Genomic DNA, 21,655 nt, shown 5'->3' with positions numbered 1-21,655 from the left:
AGTATGGAGTTGCCTCAAACATTACTGCCACAGATCTGGCAATACCACTCCTGGGCATATATCTGAAGGAATGTTAAGTCAGGATACTATATAGACACTTATAATACCATCCTTATTCCAACACTATTCACAATATCAAGTTATGACAACAGCCAGATACTCCACAACTGATAAATGGGTTAAGAGATTGTGGTATATATACAAAATGGAGAATTATTCAATCATAAAGAATGAAATTGTTGGGCAGGCCAAGTGGCTCAAGTGATAGAGCGCCTGCCTAGCAACCTCAAGGACCTGACTTCAAACCCCAGTACCTCACAAAAAAAAAAAAAAAATTGTCATTTGTAGGTAAATGGATGGAACTAAATCTGATTAAAGTATTATATATTCATGGGTGAAATACCATGGTGAAACCCCTTTGAACTAACATACACTTAAAAAATGACTTTGGAATGTAAAACAGGTCTTGTTAGGGATGGGTGGTAGTGGGGGGGGGGTAAATGGAGAGGATAAAAGAAGGGGAATATGGTTGATGTTCTTTATATACTTGTATGAAAATCGAACAATGAAACTTGTTGAAATTATTTTAAGTAGGGGAGTAAGGGAGAATGACGGAGGGAATGAATCTAACCAAGGTACATTGTAAATATACCTGGAAATGTGATAATGAAAACCCCCTGTACAACTAATATATACTAGTAAAAATGTTGGTGTTATAAATACAACAAATATGTATACAAAATACTATGTAAAGCAGTCTCTGCCCTCAAGCCTGTAGTCAAAGGTGTGAGCAATTCAAGGCAAAGCAAAACAAATACAAGTAGTATGAAGAAGAAGGAACTCTAGTTCATTGGTCTGCTTACAGAGATAAGCTAGTGGAGTCAGACTGAATAGAAATAGGATGGCCTGAGACTAGCCACAGGAAATTCCCAGGAGAGCATGACTGTCAGGGAGAGACTGAGGGAACTAACCTCATGTACCAGGCAGCAGCAAGGTGGGTGGGTCACTGGGTCACAGCTGAAAGGTACCCATGAGGCCTTGTAATGCTCATCCTCAGCTTTTCCCTTTATGCACTTGGGGGTGGGGGAGGGGGGGAGTCTTTTGGGAACAAGTCTCCATAAGACTACTCTTGCCTGAGTTGCTCTTAACTCCTATATATCCCAAATTCTTTGACAAGTCTTAAGAGGCTGCCCCCATTGACATGGTTTGAGTATGCAATGTCTCCCACACTTGTGTTGAACAACTGGTCCCCAGCTGGTGGTGCTGGTGCTATTTTGGGAGGTAGTGAAACCTTTAAGAGATGGGGCCTACCTGATGGAAGTGGGTCACTAGGGACCAGCTTCTGAAGTTTCTACCTGGTCTCTGGTCCCTTCTTTTCTCTGCTTCCTGGTTCACCTAAGGTGAAAAGCTCTGTTCCACCACAACCTCACTTTCAGAATAAAACCTCTGAAACTGTGAGCCTCTTTAAGTGGTTCATTCTATTAAATGATAATTTCAGTCACCTTTTACCATTCCTTCCAGGTCCTGATGGGTTGAGTTTCTGTCACTTTCATTTTGATGCCCTGGTTTACGAGATGGGCTCTGCTCCCTACAACTCCCCATACTTCAGCCATTCCTGATGAGACCTGCTGGCATAGATGAGTCCCTGTGGCCCTCCAAACTAACAGTCCCCTAGCTCCAGTTCCCAGAAGTCAGGAAAACATGCTGATGAATTTTTATCACCTGTCCAAAGCACCTCCACATTTCAAAAAAGATTTCACACGGCAGAGTTTAGAATCCTGGGAATCAGTCTGCATTTTATTTTACAGTACATTCATATAAGTGCCTGCATTTCCAAGGTAACCAGATCACATTCAGGTTAGCACTGCTAGTAACAAAAATCATACAACTACCCTGGCTCAAAAACAAGATAGGGTGATGCACATTAATATTTCTTTCCCTTTAATACTGCAGAAGACAATATATCACAAAATAAAATTGTAAAACCACATGCCTCTTACAATCCAGTGTGAAGGCATATTATTTATGTTAAAATTAAACCATATGGAACATGGGAAGAATAAAGAGTTTCAAAATTCTCTAAAATTCCCCCACTGTTGTCTTCTCTTCTAACTGCTAGAGGAAGATTTAGCTTTGATGCATTAGGAAGTGAGGGATGGAAAACCAGATAGTCATTTAACTCTGAAACTCATGGCTTTGCAAGCTACTTTGGTAAAAATTACTTAAATAATCTAAAATTAAAAAGAAAAAAAAAGTTATATATAAGGGATGGTAATACAGGAAGCACCTGGAAACTGATGGGAAATTTGAGCTGTAGAATTTCATGAAAATGGAAAACCTGTATCACATCCAGCAATATGTTAGGTCCTGAAGATACCTTTTCATTTTGCTGAAAGAAAACACTATGATCCATGCTCTGGTCTTGAAGAGTTCAGGAAAACCCTCCATTTGCAATGTTAGCTGTAGGCCATCTTACATCCTTACCCATCCTAGAATGTAGCAGACCAATATACCCAACCATTGGAAAATTTATGAAGCCAAAATGAACTATAATAAAGACTAAGATAAATTAGGTAGGAGAAAATTCAATGTATGGGAAAGCAAGAAGTTAGATTTGTTGGGTCTTTTTGCTAAATAAAAAATATCATCTAGACACAATGGCCCACACCTGTAATCCCAGCTGAGACAGGGGGATCATGAATTTGAGGCCAGTCTGGGTTAGATACATAAGTGAGACCCTGTCTCAAAAAAAACAAACAACAACAAACTCATTATAAAATGCTTTGGACCCTGGTCCAATAGATGGAATGATAAGTTACTGAAGCTGCAAGCCTCAACCAGAAAGACAGAGTGCTTATGCAGCACTTTTCTCCTAAAAGTTCAGTGTGCTTTAAGTAGTATTACTTCATTGAGTAATTAAGTACCTGCTCAGACTTGCTGTTAACTCCAGAGACTACTGAGCTCCTGAGAGCCCCTGCTTACCTACTTTCTCAGAGCAGTCACTCTAACCCAAAACACTGTTAGGTCTTTAACCTGCCAGGTTATGAATGCAATGGAAATGCACACTTGTTGATCTTAAAAGAAATACCACCCCTTTCAAGGCAGAAAAATATGATAGAAGAGGGAAAGCCACAAAATGTCTTATGAAAAACCAGAGCCAGTGCATATTTTACAACCCCTGAAGAAAGCCCCCAGTGGCAAGGTGGTCAAAGGGAGCAATGATGTTTCTGAAACCAGAGTGACTTGTAGAAAAGTTACAGTAAATTCACAGAGAAAATGCAGAACAAGTCAACACACAACCAAGTTTACAGTATATCTAGAAATATGTTTTATGCTTTAAAAAAAAAATTGCAATGCACTCCAAAAAATTTTTTCTGATAATTCATGTACAACAAAAGGCACTGTTATCCACATAATCCATAGATTTCTGCATGGCAAAAACCTGAGACGTGCGAGTTGCTTGATCCAATCCTCTGAAAACCACCTTGGGCTGTCAGCCTTTGAAGTAGATGGTTTGTCCTTTTAAATGCAATGATTCTGTTTTCCTTTAATCTCATACATTACAGTAGCTGTTGAAAAGTCTTTATCAAGGTAATAAAGGTCGAAGAGGAAGGGAGAGCAGGAAAAGTGCTGCCTTGTGCCAGATGGTAACAGAAGGACCACCCTGAAAAAGCAGCTCCCTTGTCCACCCCTTGACCCTCACATGTCCCTCATGAGATAAAATGCAGTGATTACATTTACTCAGCTGCTGTTCCTTCCTTCAGTTGTTGCTGGGCACAGTCCCAAAGTTAAATGCAGAGAGAACTCCTTTGTTTTCAAACGTAATGCCTCCCTGTTGTTCAATCTTCTTCTTTGCCTCTAGTATTTTAAAAGAAATGGGGGGAGGGGGAGGGGGGAGAAGAGTACTTAAGGTAACAAAGTTAGAAATAACCTTAACAGAGCTAGATTCCTTATATACTTAAAACTGTGACTCATGGTACTAGTTACTCTGCCAAATTGAATGTCAGCCTTTAACAGACCCATGTTAATAAGTAATTATTTACTCTCAGCAAAAACTGTTTGCTAAAAATCAGTGAAATGAAAACAAGTCTTAAATCTGGGTTTCAGTAGCTTCACATTCTCTACTGCTGAAAGGGCACCCAGACTTCTTGTAGCAGAAAAGCTGATATAGAATCTGACCATCTATATCTACACAGAAGAACCAGAATTCAAACTCTAAATGCCTAGACCACATTTCCTACTAAAATATTTTTGCAATCACAAAATCTTCTCCATTGATAATCTGAGTGGCCATAATAATTTCAATATAACATAATTTCTCAGTTTAAAAACTAAAAATCAACAAGAGGAACCAAGACATAAAGTCCAACAAATATAAATGAAGAACATTTGTTATGGTTTGGATCTTAAATGTCCCCTAAAGACCCAAATGCTAAAGGCCTGGTTGCCAGCCTGTGGCACTACGGGGAAGTAGTGTAATCTTTAAGAAGAGGAGACTAGTTAGAGGAAGTTAGTTCATTGAGAGCATGTCTTTGAAGAGGAAATTGGAACTATGTCCCCCTCCTCCTGCCCTGCCACCAGCACTTTGTTTTCCAGTTGCCTTGAAGTGAGCAGGTTTCCTCCACCACACACTTTGCTATGGCTTCACCACAGGCCCAACACAGCCAAGCAACCATGCACAGAAACCATAAGCCCACATAAAATTTCCCTCCCTATAAATTGATTTTCTCAGCTCAATAACAAAGCATTCCATCTCAAGTAATGCGAGTCCCTTGTGAGAGTTCACAAAGGGCTTCTGGCCCATGAGAATGCTGACATGTTTCGGTGTGTATCCAGCTGATTAAGTGTCCCTCAGCAAGACTCATCTCAACCCCTACTTCTTACCTTTAGCTCCAAATTAGGATAAGGATGTGAGTGGAAAAGTCACTAATAAACACGTATTAATTGACAGGTTTTTGCAGAGGTAAGTTATGAGTAATTAAAAAGAACAACCAAGCCAGACATGATGGCACATGCTGGTAATCGCAGCTACTCAAGAGGCTGAGACAAGAGGATGCAAGTTCAAGGCCAGCCTGAGCAATTTAGCAAAACCCTGTCTTGACATTTAAAACAAAAACAAAAGGCCGAGGCTAAAACTCAGTAGTGAAGTGCTTGCTTAGCATGAACAAGGTCCTGTATTCAATCCCCAGTATCACAAACAAAACAAAAAATCACCACTATACAGGCCAGGAGTGGTGGGGCACACCTATAATCCCAGCACTCATGTGGTACAGGTAGAAGGAATGACAGTTTGAGGCCAGCCAGGACACATGGTGAGACCATCTCAAAAACAAAAACAAAACAGCAGCAACAGAACAACCACACAATAATAACAACTCCTCATTATCATGAAGGGTGGGTCTCAGTGCCACCTAGCTCATGGAATAAGGTTGACTATCAGCACTCTGAAATGCTCTCAGCTGTCGAGGTGACTGGCTGACCTGCCACTGTCCTCCGGTGCTCTGCCAATGTGTACACCTCCTGCAGGGTTCTCTTCTGATCCTCACTAAGAGGGGCCATCAGCAGCTGGTACCAGGCAGCATCCCGATTCTGCACAGCTGTTGTATTTCAGGGGTGTGCAGGAAAAGAAAAACATAAGACAGTCCAGTGACAGTTATTATCTCAGGACAAACACTAGAGGCAGGAGCAAATTACCATGAAATTATCACAGACAGTAAGAGACAGGGTGATGAAACTTATCCTAAGAACGGCTTATCTCGGAGAACCCACTTATACCCAATTATGTGGAACATCGAAGGAAGGTTTAGACATTGCAAATCTCTAGTTTGCCTAGTTCTATCTCCCTTACTATCTTTTTTTTCCTGGAGTTCTACTATGAACGTTCCCTAAAAACCAGATCTTGGAAACACCTGTACTCAGCTGTTACCATTTAACTCTGAAATTTTCATACTCCCTGCAGCATCAGCACTGCTCCTACACCAAGGACCCAAATCTGACCCTTTTGTACGATTCTTCCCTTTGCCTCCTGAACTTTTCCAACTAAATTTTCACCTCAAACTCAGCACAAGTAAAGCCAAATCTAACATTTTCCTCCCAAGTCCTCTGTATCTCCCCATTTCCATCACTAATTCTGTATTAGACTCCCAGGCAACCAAACAAAACCCTTTGACACCTATGCATGCCCTCCTCACATCCAACCCTCTGCCTCTGTCTTAATGTCCTCTACCTATATACTTCTTTCCACCAAATTCCAAGCTCTACTCCAGGACTGAGACTCCTATATTCATAATCTCATAATGCCTTGTTCCCACATCTAGACTCCTCAGCTTTTTTTGCACACCACCACCTGACAAATCTCCTGCAGTAAACTGCCAATGCCAACGTAATTCCACCCCAGAAAAATCACTCAGCAACACTTCACTGGGGTCCAGAATTCAAGACTGCTACAGTCCAGTCCTAGTTCCTTCCTTCACAGAGGCTTCAGAGGCTTCCTTCGCCCCTTCCTTACATGCTGATCCAAAGCTGGCTGCCCAACTGTCCCTTGGGGAGAACTTATAAAATACTGTATGGATTCTGAGTTGACATGAAACACCTAATAGCTCCTGGTGATTAGGATGCACACCATATCTGGAGTATGAGCATACCTTCATGTTTCCATCTCCATATTTAGGGTTTTATTTTTCCTATGCTTTGAAGTATCATTCCCTGTACTCTTGGTCTCTAATTGCTGCTAAATTTCAATAAAAACATGGTAGATGGTTTTATCTTCATTGATCGCATTTGTAGCAATGCTAAATAATACCAACATATTATACTGGCATTACCTTGTTTGTAAATATACTTTATGTACAAGGATGTTCACTTTAATATTGTTTATAACAAAAATTTGGAAATATTCTTAAATGTCCAATAGTAGAAATAAATTATGGCAAAACCACAAAATACTATCTAGCCATAAAACAAACAATAAACATAAGTGAATTTTTTCCATTAAAACTTATTTGACAAAAAAAAAAAACTTACTTAACAAATCTCTAAATATTTCATTGGTTTATGAAAGATTCAATTTATATCTCTCATTTTTATACCAGTTTATTGCTCTTACTCATTTGTAAAAGACCTTTGGACACTGTGCCTCTCAAGCCTATAATACAATCTTTAATGAGTCCTTTAACTATCATTTGCTGTAGAAAATTGGTAAATTGATTAAGTAGTTACAGTATCAGTCTTTTAAGGTAACTGAACTCTGTTCCTTCCCATAAGGATTACAAATTACTGGGTTTATGGCCACAATGTTTTAGCAATTCATGCCTGAAATATTTCACTTTCTGTAAAAACTACTTGCCCAGTTCTTTAGCTTTGGTACTGCTCTTATGCCACCTAGTTCAGAGCCTGCACCGACCCCCCCAACTTCTTGTAGAGTGTACTTTATTGCTTTTGCACTCTCTCTCTCTCTCTCTCTCTCAATAAAACTTTACTACTACTTAGCAAATAAATGCCCATGGATGCGTACAAGATGAGCAATATATGAAGATACTCTTGCCTGAAATTACTTTAATGAGGATAACCTATAAACTGTTTATAGACTTCACAATGATGAAAGGTGGTGAATGAGTGATGAGTGTTTCATTATACTAATCTCTTTCATTTACATATGTTTTGGTATTCCTATAATAAAAAATAAAAATTTTTTTAAACAGAGCCTACACCAATTTGGGGATAGATCCCAAAACAACTCCTAACAGGAAGAAATGAAGAAAGTTTAAAAAAAAATCAGAAGATTCAAAGAATAAAGACATACTTAGCAGAGCTTGTGTAAAAAACTGATATTCATCCACACTACTGTCAAGGTCAAGTGGAGTGCTGAACCCCTCAAGTGCAGTTTCTTCCAGTATTTCTTCCTCCCAGTCATCATCATCTTCCTCCTCATCTTCACCTCTCCCATTATTTGACTGCATTGCTTGAGTGGTTACATTTGTTTCCTCCTCATCACTTGAAATCTCTTCTGTGAATCCCCCAATTATTTAAAAGAAATCAAAACAAGTAAGTACAAAATATAAAATTCCATGAAAAAACAAGGATTATAAAATATTATGGAAATGGAAAAACTAATGCATAATTTTAGATAAAATTATAAAAGATAAACTATATAACTGGGTGTCTCATGCCCATAATCCTAGCCACTCAGGTAGCAGAGATAGGAGGATCGCAGTTCAAAGCCAATCCAGGCAAATAGTTTGTAAGACCCTATTACCTTTAAAAATACCCAACACAAAACAAGACTGGTAGAATGGCTCAAGTTTCAGGACAGCCTGGACCCCATAGTAAGTTTAAGGCCAGACTGAACTACACAACAAGACTCTGTCTCAAAGGACTATGAAAAAAAATTAAAATCAATTGTAACATTCATCACAATTAGAAGACTTTACCATTTTCTTCCATGTCAGCTTTCTCTACTTTTGAACAATCTTCATGGTTTACCAGTTGTCTAGCAGCACAGACCTGTTTTAGGCCAAGGAAAAGGAAAAGAATTGAAGGAACAATCTGTCCCACAACAGCATCCACTGCAGGAGGTCGATTTTGCAATTCCAAAAGGATACTTAATCCTATTATACACATCTTCCGGTCATGATGCCTAAAAATTTTGAAAGAAAAAAAATGTAGACATGAGAAATACAATAAAGGATAAAATCCAGAGAAATTACAAAAAGAAATGCCCAAGGTGTTCATTCACTGGAATTATACAGAAATATCCCCCATTTGTTCTATACAAAGTCCTATGTAAATCAAATTTTGTAAGCCAATAATTATCATCAAAAAGACCTAGTCTTTAAGTAACATGATGAATCTTGCTGTAAACTTATGATTAATATAAATGCTACATCTGAGTGTTGGCATAGTGAGTATCTTTTAAGCAAAAATATCTGTATTTGACAGTATAAAATTCCTACACAATGGGAGAAACGAAGTGTTCCCAGATTTTTCCACCACACAAGGTACCTTGGCACATGTACTCCACATGAACACCTGGTACCAAAAGCAGTTTCAAAAACTCAGTGTTTTGTAAACTGAATTTAATGGCTATCAGTAAATCTATTAGCATCCTCTGCCATGACACAGGATAAGGAAAATTTAACTTTGAAGAGAATATGCTCAACCAACTTATATTAGGCATCTACTTCTACAAAATGTTTCCTTTAAGTTGTTTAAAAATACTGAGAATTAAAAGACGTTATGCAATTCTTAAAACTGCAAACATAAACCAAAAACACAAAACAAAAAAAACCCAACTCATTTGTAGTGATTCATTTAAAATGAGATTAAAGAAATGGATTAATATATTTCAATTTTGTTATTCTTCATTATTTGCTTTGCTTACTTCATTTAAGTTATTAATACCCAAAGATGTGATATAACAGGAACCATATTTAACCTGAGGGCTTCCTCATTCACATAGTCCCTAACCAGTACACACCAAATGTCAAGAGGATCACAGCAAGGAAAGATGATTACCAAGTAGGCCTCTAAAGAATCCAAGGCAGCCCAATCCAAGGATGCCCCCAGTCTATGTTAATGCTGACAGACAGCCTTTTCTAGCTCTAAAATTTTGCTTCTAGATGCTGACAAAGACAGAAGAATGAAAACTGTATAATTGCATCAATGATTTACTCTGTAAATCTATGGCACAGATAACTTTTAGCATAATTCCTTTTGGAGTATGTTCTTCCCTTCAAGGATTTAACAACAAATTTCAGGAACAAATTCCAGTCTCCTACAAGTAGAAAAATTAGAATGCACATAGCATTTTGTAAATATAATCACACACTCCTATTCTACCATTGTGATCCAGGCCTCCACCTTTGCTCACCCACATGGCAGTGTCTTAACTACTCTGCTAAAGGGTCTACTCCTCTCAGCAATTTTCCTAAGTGATATTCTCATAAAACTTAAAAAGAGCATTGGTTATTCCCATGTTTTAAAGCATACTACACAGCAATCTAACTCATGTATAACATGTTAACATGTCCACTAATGTCTACTGAGTGACTTGTGATGGGCACGTAGCCACTACTTAGGAGCTCATTTTTCCCACATTTGAAAACTAGCAGAGGGTAGAGATGTGGCTCAGTGGAAAAGTGCTCACCTTATATACATGAGGTTCAATTCTTGGGCAGGGCGGGGTGGGGGGGGAGGGCGGGAGAAAACTAGGAAAGTATTTCACATGAAGTCAGCTCCTACTGGGAAGCACCTGAACTACAACTAGTAACTCTTCTGATCCCACACTTGAGAACAAGCTCCCTTGAGACCTGCACAGAGCTGAATATCCTGGGACAGTATGTTATATCTTTGCCAGACTGTACATTCCTTAGGAACCTGACTCCATTTAGAAGTTTTTATTCACAGACACTTAATAGTGATGGAACCCAGATGGACATATAATTCTTATTGCCTAGAGAGATGATGATACACAGAAGTCAAAATCAAGAGAAGGACAATACCTAATTTTCAGAGTCTGTGTTCTTCCTACCAGATTATACTGAAACACATTCTTATTTCTCTAAAAACTAAGTATTATGCTAACAGTACACTAAAAATAGTTCCTAAGATTTGAAAATTACTTTTTGTACATGATATATGTAATATGTTAAAAAGCAAACTTCCCAGAAATAGAAAAACAGTGTAAAATCCAAAAGGCACATACCCAAGAAAATAATCGGTATCATTCATCCACTGATTTACAAACTGTACAGTGATAGGTCCAGGGTTGTGAGGCAACTGAATTTGTTCTAAAGTATGTAGCAGCAACTCAGGGTTGTAGTACAAGGCAGCAATTGCAACCTGAAGACACATAGTTCGGAGCTCACTAGTTTTGACCCCTCGAGTTAATCTCTCCAAAACAAGTTGAACAAAGAGTGGAATGCACTAGAGAACAAAAAGAAAATGAGAGTCAACTATATACAGAGCAACCAAGTAACTTACAGAAAGCAGAATGCTGGTGAGACTGTCATCAATAAGTAAGTCTTAATGACAAAAAAATCTTTGCTTATTTAAACTGTATTTAGAGTTACTTCAAAGATTTATATTCTTACAAAAACCCAAAGAGATTAAATAGACAAGAAGTCCCACAACAGTGCCAGGAAATCTTCCTTCTTAAGGGCACGTTGGAATTCACAAAAGATTGTCCTATAAGAGTTCACACACAAACGGGATGCCAGTGGGTCATCCCTATAATCCTAACTACTTGGGAGGCTGAGATCAGGAGAATCATGGTTCAAGGCCAGTCCAGGCAAATAGTTCATAAGACTCTATCTCCAAAATAACCAGAGCAAAATGGACTGTAGGTGAGGCTCAAGTGGTAAAGCACCTGCTTTGCAAGCACAAAGCCGAGTCCCACCAAAAAAGAGTCCATACACAAATGGTGGCAATAACCACACAGCTACTCCCATGTTTAAGGTAAAATGACAAGGGTGGGATTTTATTTTGCCAGATCAAATTGGAAATAAATGAATAAAACTGAGAATAAGTATGATATAATCAGTATATCTCTTGAAAAAACCCCACTGGTATATGTGAAAGATGAAAAAGACTAGAGAAAAAAAAAACCCTGTGGATCTTACACACTAAAATCATTCTGACTCCAATTCTAACTTATATTTATTTCTTATTTAGATACACAATATTTTTGGTTCTGATTTATAACATAACACATGTATGATAGACTACATTAAAAAAATTATCTTTGTCAAATAATTATCTGAGGATCAATGAAGTCAAAGAAATACAAACTTTTTGACATGTTTTAAAACTAAAGTCTCATTTTAACAAATATTTCCTATTCCATGTAAAGCCACCAAGAATACAATGGAGCCTTCAAGTTTTAGAACTATTAACACTAAAATTATCCCTTTACAATATATTAGAACAAAACAGGTTATGGAGACTGGCTGGACCAACTACATAAACTCACAAGTACAGCACTATGCAGCTGCAAAAAGAATACAGAATATCTCCATTAATAATTAATTAGGATTAATAATCCTAATCTGATTAATTTATGAGAAAATGCTTCTCTTTATGGAAATATTTCAGAATCAATGAAACAGGAATGGCTGAATTAGAGTATCATCACCAACAGCACAAACATTGTAAGATGATGTTCCTCCTAAGAAGTACTCTTGCAAAAAAAGTCAAACCTGAATTTGGCCCAGCCTCCAAGAGTAACTATCAGTAGACAAGAAATTCAGAGGAACAGAACGCCGAAGCAGAGTGGCTCTTCAGCTGTACCTGAGTGTGCTGTAACAGTGCCTCACTGATATTAGACACTCCTAGAGTCCTCAACTTTCTGATACAAATGCTTAAATAACAACTTCCCAGGCCCTCTGCAACCCACTTTTAGGAATAGAAACCCTCTGTATTTACATCACCTGTTCTTATTTGCTAACTTTACATCTAGATAGAAGTTATTTTCATATTTAACTTAAGCTTCCACATCCACTCTACTTCAAGACATGTCTCTACATCAGTGCTACCCAAACACTACTTTGATGATAATTAATAAAAAGTCCTAGGCTTTAAAAAACAACAAAGATTCCACAGACAAGTTAATTTGAAATTACTAACACTCTCTTTTAGACACATTTTCAGATAAAGGCACTAGATCACACAATAATGAAATGTGTTCAATTTTGTTTCAGCCAGTTTCCCCCAGATTTGATCATGGAATATTTTTTGTTTCATGAACATCTATTAACACCATTAGGTGGCCATAATGTATTATCACTCTACACCACCTACTGGTGCCACTATTTTCCTGACCTGGAGAAAAAAGTCATCCTCACACTTTCCAGGGCAAATCTGTGCTATTGGTTTATTCCCTGACCTCGTCATCTAACACCTGGCTTTTTCTCATGTTTCCTATGCAAAGTATCCAGTTGTGAATCTTGTTCTGCCCTTCCTTTCTCAATGCTGCTTGCCTAGAGCAAAACTGATATTCTCATACCTCAACTAGCAATAGCCTACTCACTCATCTTCATATCCTTGAGCCTGCAGAAGACCTCTCTAGATTAAGGACATTACTAGCAGACTCCTAACATCCTAAATCCTAACCTTTGATTTGTTCTCTGCTCTGTGGGTTCTCTATTCAGTTGCTAATAACAAGGGTTAGCAAACGTTCTCTGTAAGTGGCCAGACAGTAAATATTTTTTTTAATTTGCAAGCCATCTATAATCTCTATTGCATATGCTCATTCTCATTTTTTGTAGCTGTTGCTTTGACAATATTTGTGAAACTTTATAAATTACAAAAAGGTAATGACAAATTTTCATTTGTCATTTACATCTCAGCAAAGTTTGTAGGGGAAGAGTCATTCAAGAAAATACTGAAGATTTTGGTGAAAAGCAAATTAGAAGAGGCTGGTAGCTCTTCTATTAAGAGAAACAAAATAGGCCAACAGTTCACCAGAGAAAGCCAAGGAAAGAGACAGTCAAGAATTTTTCTGGAGTCAGGACAAACCTCAAAGACTGTACTATGAAATCTAAAACTCAGTCATAATAAATGTTTAAAAAATAAAGCAGAGCTGGAGTGTAGCTCAGTGGTAGAGTGCTTGCCTATGCATAAGGCCCTGGGTTCAATCCCTAGCACTGCAACAAGGAAAATAAAAAATAAAGGAAGAGGAAGGAAAGGAGACAGGGAGAGAAGGGGGGAGGGAGGGAGGGGAAAGGAAATAATTCTTAAAGTAAAGGAAGCCATGATTACAAAATCTCAAATAAAAGATATCAATGAAGAAATACAAAAAACAAATGAAAATTCTGAATTTAAATACTATGAGAAAAAAGTAAAACTTTATTAGCAGAGCTCAACTGTAGATCTGAAATGGCAAAGGGAGAATGAGTACACTTAAAGATAAAACAACAAAGATTATGCAATGTGAAGATCAGAGAGGGTGGGGGAGAAACCAGCCAGAGCCTCAAGGAAATATGGAGCACCAGCATATGTTTAACAGCAAGAGGAGAGAAAAGAGTAGGATAAAAAACAGTCAAAAATTCCCAAATTTTCATTAAAAAATAATCTACACACCCGAGAGGTTCACAAATTCCAACAAGGATAAACGCAGCGAGCCACACACATGCACAGCATTGTAAAAATACTGAAAACCAGAAAATCTTGACAATGGCAGCAAAACAGAAACTATATCATCATAATGAACAAAGGAACCCCAACAAGATTAACAGCTTTAGTCATTATTTTTTATCAGAAACAACACAAGATGGAAGGAAGTGGGATGGCATACGCAAAGTACTGAAAAAAATTATCAACCAAAAATTGATCAACACTACCTTTCAAATATGAAGGCAAAACAAAGAGAAAACAAAAACTGAGAGAAATCATTACTACAAGATCTGTCTTATAAGAGATACTAAACAAAGTTTTTCAGGCTGTGGCCCAAAAGACCAAAAATTGTATGTTCTCCCTCACATGTGGACATTAGATCAAGGGCAAACACAACAATGGGATTGGACTTTGAGCACATGATAAAAGCGAGAGCACACAAGGGAGGGGTGAGGATAGGTAAGACACCTAAAAAATTAGCTAGCATTTGTTGCCCTTAACGCAGAGAAACTAAAGCAGATACCTTAAAAGCAACTGAGGCCAATAGGAAAAGGGGACCAGGAACTAGAGAAAAGGTGAGATCAAAAAGAATTAACTAGAAGGTAACACACATGCACAGGAAATTTTTTTTTCTTTTATTATTCATATGTGCATACAAGGCTTGGGTCATTTCTCCCCCCTGCCCCCACCCCCTCCCTTACCACACACTCCGCCCCCTCCCTCTCCCCCCCACCCCCTCAATACCCAGCAGAAACTATTTTGCCCTTATTTCTAATTTTGTTGTAGAGAGAGTATAAGCAATAATAGGAAGGAACAAGGGTTTTTGCTAGTTGAGATAAGGATAGCTATACAGGGCATTGACTCACATTGATTTCCTGTGCGTGGGTGTTACCTTCAAGGTTAATTCTTTTTGATCTCACCTTTTCTCTAGTTCCTGGTCCCCTTCTCCTATTGGCCTCAGTTGCTTTTAAGGTATCTGCTTTAGTTTCTCTGAGTTGAGGGCAATAAATGCTAGCTAATTTTTTAGGTGTCTTACCTATCCTCAAATCTCCCTTGTGTGCACTTGCTTTTATCTTGTGATCAAAGTCCAATCCCCTTGTTGTGCTTGCCCTTGGTCTAATGTCCACATATGAGGGAGAACATACGATTTTTGGTCTTTTGGGCCAGGCCAACCTCACTCAGAATGATGTTCTCCAATTCCATCCATTTACCAGCGAATGATAACATTTCGTTCTTCTTCATGGCTGCATAAAATTCCATTGTGTATAGATACCACATTTTCTTAATCCATTCATCAATGTGGGGCATCTTGGCTGTTTCCATAACTTGGTTATTGTGAATAGTGCCGCAATAAACATGGGTGCACGCACAGGAAATTAATGTGAGTCAACTCACTGTATAGCTATCCTTACCTCAACCAGCAAAAACCCTTGTTCCTTCCTATTATTGCTTATACTCTCTCTACAACAAAATTAGAAATAAGGGCAAAATAGTTTCTGCTGGGTATTGAGGGGGTGGGGGGAGAGGGTGGGGGCGGAGTGGGTGGTAAGGGAGGGGGTGGGGGCAGGGGGGAGAAATGACCCAAGCCTTGTATGCACATATGAATAATAAAAGAAAAAAAAAAGTTTTTCAGGCTGAAAGCAAATGACTTAAGAGGTAATTCAAAGACAGACTCACACACACACACACACACACACACACACACAAGAACCAGTAAATACAACTAAATAATTACAAAAATAATGCACAAAGTATTTTTTGACTTTCTTAACTGCTTTTAAAAGCAACTATATAAAATGTCATAATTGTATTCTGGGCCTACAGCATGTAGAAATGTAATACACTCAACATTAATACCAAAGAAGTGTGAGCAAGGTTGTATAGGAACAAGGAAATGATGCCAGATGATAACTGAATCCACAGGAACAAGCAAAAAAGAACCAAAACTGGTAAACAGAAGGATAATATAAAAAGCTATAAATATATACTTGGTTGTCTTTCTCTTTTCAACTTTTTAAATAAACATAAAAGTCCAAAAATTAACAATTATAAACAATGTATTGGTGGGGTTGTAACATGTATAAATGTAGTATCTATAATAATGCAAAAAGAGGAAAAAGGGACAAGAGTTATGTAGAAGTAATATTTCTGCATCTCACTGAAATTAAGTTAATATTATTCTGCAGTAGAGACCAATAAGGTAAATTACGAATATTAAGCCACCAAAAAACTTTTTAAGTAAAAAATTAAAAAGCAATCACTAAGAAAACAAAAAAGCTGTGAAATAAATCATTAAAGGAATTAAAATGTGGCATTACAAAATATTTGATTCAATATAAAGAAAAAAAGGAATAGTGGGAATAAAAACACATGAAACATAAAAATAAAAGTGCAGACTAACTCCATGAGTAACATTATTAATCAACAAATAATGTCAGACTGGATAAAAAACAAGATGCAAATACACACTGTGTACAGAAAACACAGTTTATAGTCCAAGACAGAAATAGGTTGAAAGCAAAACATAGAAAAAGAAGTATCATGCAAACAACCATAACAAAGTATATACTAATATCAAACAAAATACACATTAAAACAAAACAAAACAAAAAGTTACTACAAAGAACTTTTGATTGCTGAAGGGTCAATCCACCAGAAACATCAGAAAAATATAACCATTATAAATAAATAATGAATCTAACAGCAAATCCCCAAAATACAAGAAGCAAAAGTAAACAGAAAGCAACAGAGAAGTAGGTAATTCAACAACACCAACTTGGGCCTTCAATGCCTCACTTCCAATAATGCAAAAACAGGTCAATCAGCAAGAAAACACAAGACTTAACATTAGAAAGTAGACTGAAGGAATATACTGAAGCACATCACCAATGACTACACAAATAAAGAGAATGTATTAATAATTTAAAAACCACACATAAAGACCAGGTCCACATGGCATCACTGCTAAAGCCTACCAAACATATAAAGAAGGACATCAAGTACTCACAAACTCTTCAAAAGAAGAGGGCAGAACACTTCACAAATCATTCCATGAGGCCAGCAAAGACAGCCAAAGCCAACCAAGCCAGTCAATGATATTGCAAGAACAGAGTTAGAAACAAATAGCTCTTTATAAATATAGACACAAAAATTCTCTTTAAAAATACCAGACCTCAAGTCAAGTGTGATGGCTTATGCTTATAATCTTAGGTACTCATAGAGATGGTGAAGATTATGGTTCAGGCTAGACTGGGCAAAAAGTTCACAAGACCCCAACTTAACTAATAAAACTTGGGCATGGTGGTACATGCCTGTCATCTCAGCTATGAGGGAAGGATATATAGAAGGATCATAGTCCAGGCTAGCCAGGACATAAAACAGAGACCCTATTCAAAAAATACAGGGCTAGGGAGGTGTGATTCCAGTGGTAGAACACCTGACTAGCAAGGGTAAGGCCCTGAGTTCAAATTCCAGTATCACTTTAAAAAAAATAAATAAAAAGCAGTATGATGGAACACGTGTGTAATCCCAGCATTCAGGGGGCTTAGGCAAAAGGATTATAAATTCAGGTCCAGCCAAGGTTAAACAGCCCTTGTCTCAAAAAAAGAAAAAGAAAAAAGTGAAGTGACAAATCATATACCTGGTAAGGGACTTGAATCTAGACAAGACAACGCCAACAACTCAATTAGAAAGGGACAAACAACAAAATCAGAGAACAGGAAGGCAAAACAGGTTCTGCGGATTGGTGGGGGGACAGGGTGAAGGAGAACAATGGAGGGGGTGAATTCAAATATAACATATTTGATACATTGTAAGAACCTTTGTAAATGTAAATGTCACAATGTACACCCACCCAGCATAACAATAAAGGGAGGGAAAAGAGACAACAACACAATTAAAAATGAGCCTAGAATCTGATTAGACATTTGTCCAAAAACCAGATATACTTTGTCCAAAAACCAGATATACAAAAGGCCAATCAACACATGAAAGGACACTCAATATCCTTAGTTATCAGACAAAGACAGATAAAAATCACAATCAGATATAACTTCACACCTATTAGGATGACTGTAACAAAAAGACAACTAGAGTATTGGCAAGGACATGGAGAAACAGGAACCCTCATTCACTGTCAGAACTAGAAAGTGGTACAGCTGCTTTGGCAACAGGTTGCCAGTTCCTTCCATGATTAAACTTAGAATACCACTCCTAGGAAATGAAACTAAATATATCCACACAAAAACATTCCATACAGACATTTATAACAGCATACGCATAATAACCAAAATATGGAAATAACCAAAATGACCAACAACTGATGGACAGATTCATATAATGAGTAAAATAATGATACACACTACCACATGGATGAACCTTACAAACGTTTTTCTAAGTAAAAGACGCCTATAACAAAGAACCATACATAATTCTATTTATATGAAACATCCCAAAACATGTCCAGGCAATTCTATAAATACTGAAAGCACATTTAGTAGTTTCCTGGAGTTGGGGACATAGGGAGAGTATTGAAAGAAATAAGGAGTGACTGCTAATGGGTACAGAGGGGTTTATTTGGGGAAGGGGGCACAAGGGGAATAATGGCTTGGATATGAAATGTCCCCTGATACTTATGTATTGAAAGTTTGGTCCCTAATACCTTGAGGCACTAACCTCATCTGTGGATTAATACACTGAAGAGCCACAGCTGAATGGACTAACTGGAGGGGGGGCCTAGTTGGAGGAAGTTGGTCACTGAGAGCATGCTCTTGAAGGCTTTATCTTGTCCCCACTCCCTTGTTCTACCTCTCTGCTTCCTGGTTGCCATGAGGTAAGGAGCTTTCTTCTGTGATGCCCTTCCACCATGATTCTGTCTTACCACAGGCCTAAAAGCAACAAAGCCAGCTAACTATGGACTGAATACCCTAAAACTGTGATCCAAAGTAAATCATTCCTCCTTTATGTTGTTTTTCTCGGATATTTTGTCATAGCAGCAAAAAGCTAACCTGGGGAGAGGGGTAGTGAAATGTTCTAAAATTGTGGTACAAGTTGCACAATTCTGTGAATACAATGAAAATCACTGAAGTATACAATTTATTTATCTATCTATTCATTAATTTATTTTGGCAGTACTGAGGTTTGAACTCAGAGCCTCATACTTGCTAGGCAAGTGCTCTACCAACTGATCCACACCCCCAACCTGAAGTGTACACTATAAGTGAATGCATTATATGGTATGTGAATTGTATCTCAATATAACTATAAAAATATAAGAAGCAGCTATGTATCCTAGCTACTCAGGAGGCAGAGATCAGGAGGATCGTGTTTTGAAGTCAGCCCTGGACAAATAGTTCGAGAGCCTTTATCTTGAAGAAAAAAAAAAAAAAAAAATCACAAAATAAAAGGGCTGGCTGAACAGCTCAAGCAGTAGGGGTATCTGCTTAGCAGGCATGAGGCCCTGAGTTCTAACTCGAGTACAACTAAAAAAGAGAAAAAAAAAATTACAAGGAGCAAAAATTACAGAACTAAAAAAGAAAAATTTACACTTTTATTCAAATGCTTTAACATTTTTTCTTAGTAATTGATCATACAATAGTACTAAAAATTAATGTTGAAAATTTACAAATTTATATCTTATAAAGTATAAAATACAGTTCTATACTTTTTAGCTTGGTCAAGAGAAATTTTTTCATTTTTTTTCACAGTATCTTAATTTCTGTTTAGAAAAGATATTTGGGACACAACACAGAGGGAGAGCACATGGATGTGGAGGCCCTGGAGGTGATCCTCAGCACCACTTAAAGGTTTAAAAAAAAACAAAGAACATGCAATTTACATATTTATTCCTTTTATTATTTTATGAATAGCTCCTTAAATTATGTATTTTTCTGCACATCCCTTTCTCAGCTAGAATGTGAGCTACAATTTCCAAATTAAATGGCTTTTATTTGTCATCTAAATAGGATTTGCACCAGCAAGAACAAACTGTGGACTATCTTTATAGCTACCATCAAAACATAAACAAAATGCCAATAGAGCATGCAAATTTGAAATGTAAAAGTCAAATAAGATACTTTCCTGACATGTATTACCTGGTCAATTCCCCTCCCTTTACACTGAAGAATGATGACTTCTAGAAGTTTGGCTGCATGACATTCGGCATCTTCTCCTGCATCTCCACAGAGTACCTACAGTAATCACAATGTAACTCAGCAATGAGTGTCACTGCATGGAACTTAATAAGGCCGCTTAAAGCAAATATCACATATAAATTCACTTACAGGAATCACTGCTTTGCAAGTTTACCTTGTCAACCTAAAGACGGAATGTCAAAATAAAGTCCCTATATCTTCTCTAGTACTACTTACATTCCTTGTAAGGTATAACAATTCACTTACTTGACTTTGAATTAACAAAGCAGGCTATATGAGAAAATTGTTCAGATAAATGAAGCTTCCCTTTAAAAGTAGCAAAACAAAATAATAAAATGAAAGAAAACAAAACAAACTTTTTAGTCAACCAAACTACTTTTCTGCTTCTTTTGAATTCTTGTCCACCTTCTAACCATGGCAACAATAACGTGTCAATCATGTTTGTAAATAAATATACAAAAGCCATTATGAGTCTTATAAATTATCTTGTACTGAGCTAAATGATGCTTTTTTTTCCAACTAGTATAAATTGTTTTATGTTCAAGTTACCTACATCTAGTGGCTTCTAATATATACATTCAATTAAAAGAATAAAGATCATTCTGTCACAGAATTGACAAACTGTGTGGTTCATTTTCCTAGCACTTTTCTTCAATCAAGTAACAAAATTATATTTTTGAAAGAAAAACACAGAACGTACAGTTGGACCTCCATATCTACTTTTTCCCCATCCCTGGATTCAACCAACCACAGATAAAAATATTTGAAAAAAAATTGGATCTGAACTAAACATGTACACTCTTTTTTCTGCTGGTTTTCCCCTAAACAGTACAGCTTAACAACTACTTACATAACATGGACATTGTTTTAGGTATTATAAGTAATGTAGACATAATTAAAAGTGTATGTGGGAGAATGTGCGTAGGTTCTACGCAAATACTACAACACTTTATTCAAAGGACTTAAGCATCCAGGGATTTGGTCCATGGCATCCTGAAACCAAACCTCTGAGGACACTAAGGGACAACTGAATTTACCTCGAAAATTAAAAAGTACACAGATATTAAAGGCTTAAACATTTTTAAACATAACATATATTATGAAACTTTCAAATTACAGAATCCCAACTTCGTTCTGAAAATGCAAATTGACAAATATTGGCTGATAAAGGTAATATAGACTGAATATATAAGGAACAACTGAAACACTCAAGTATTAATAAGAACGAATGTGACAACTGATTAAGACATGCTTACCTTTCTACACATTGTGAAAAGTACTTCTAAATGTTTTGGGTTTGACAATAAAGTATTTGTATCTATTGTCACATAATTATGCAGGAGAGGCATCATGTCTAGGAAAAAATTCAAAATCCCAATGAGACTTGAACAACA

General features: G+C 37.2%; 1 protein-coding gene across 2 annotated transcripts in view; it reads right to left on the bottom strand.

The window, feature by feature from the left end:
• Positions 1-1,776: 1,776 nt before the first annotated feature.
• The window catches only part of Ipo8 (importin 8), a 61,178-nt gene continuing 41,299 nt past the window's right edge, over positions 1,777-21,655 (bottom strand). For both annotated transcript variants that reach the window (XM_020178133.2, XM_074083023.1), the window contains 7 exons: positions 21,518-21,615; positions 20,202-20,297; positions 10,703-10,923; positions 8,430-8,635; positions 7,802-8,005; positions 5,481-5,597; positions 1,777-3,858 (listed from right to left, as the gene is read on the bottom strand). In XM_020178133.2, the coding sequence (XP_020033722.1) occupies positions 3,761-3,858; positions 5,481-5,597; positions 7,802-8,005; positions 8,430-8,635; positions 10,703-10,923; positions 20,202-20,297; positions 21,518-21,615 (1,040 nt within the window). In that variant the 3' untranslated portion in view covers positions 1,777-3,760. The remainder of the gene's footprint in view (positions 3,859-5,480; positions 5,598-7,801; positions 8,006-8,429; positions 8,636-10,702; positions 10,924-20,201; positions 20,298-21,517; positions 21,616-21,655) is intronic.

The sequence above is a fragment of the Castor canadensis genome, chromosome 8 (genome assembly GCF_047511655.1).
Source record: "Castor canadensis chromosome 8, mCasCan1.hap1v2, whole genome shotgun sequence".
Taxonomy (NCBI): Eukaryota; Metazoa; Chordata; class Mammalia; order Rodentia; family Castoridae; genus Castor; species Castor canadensis.
This window is presented reverse-complemented; position numbering and strand designations above follow the sequence as displayed.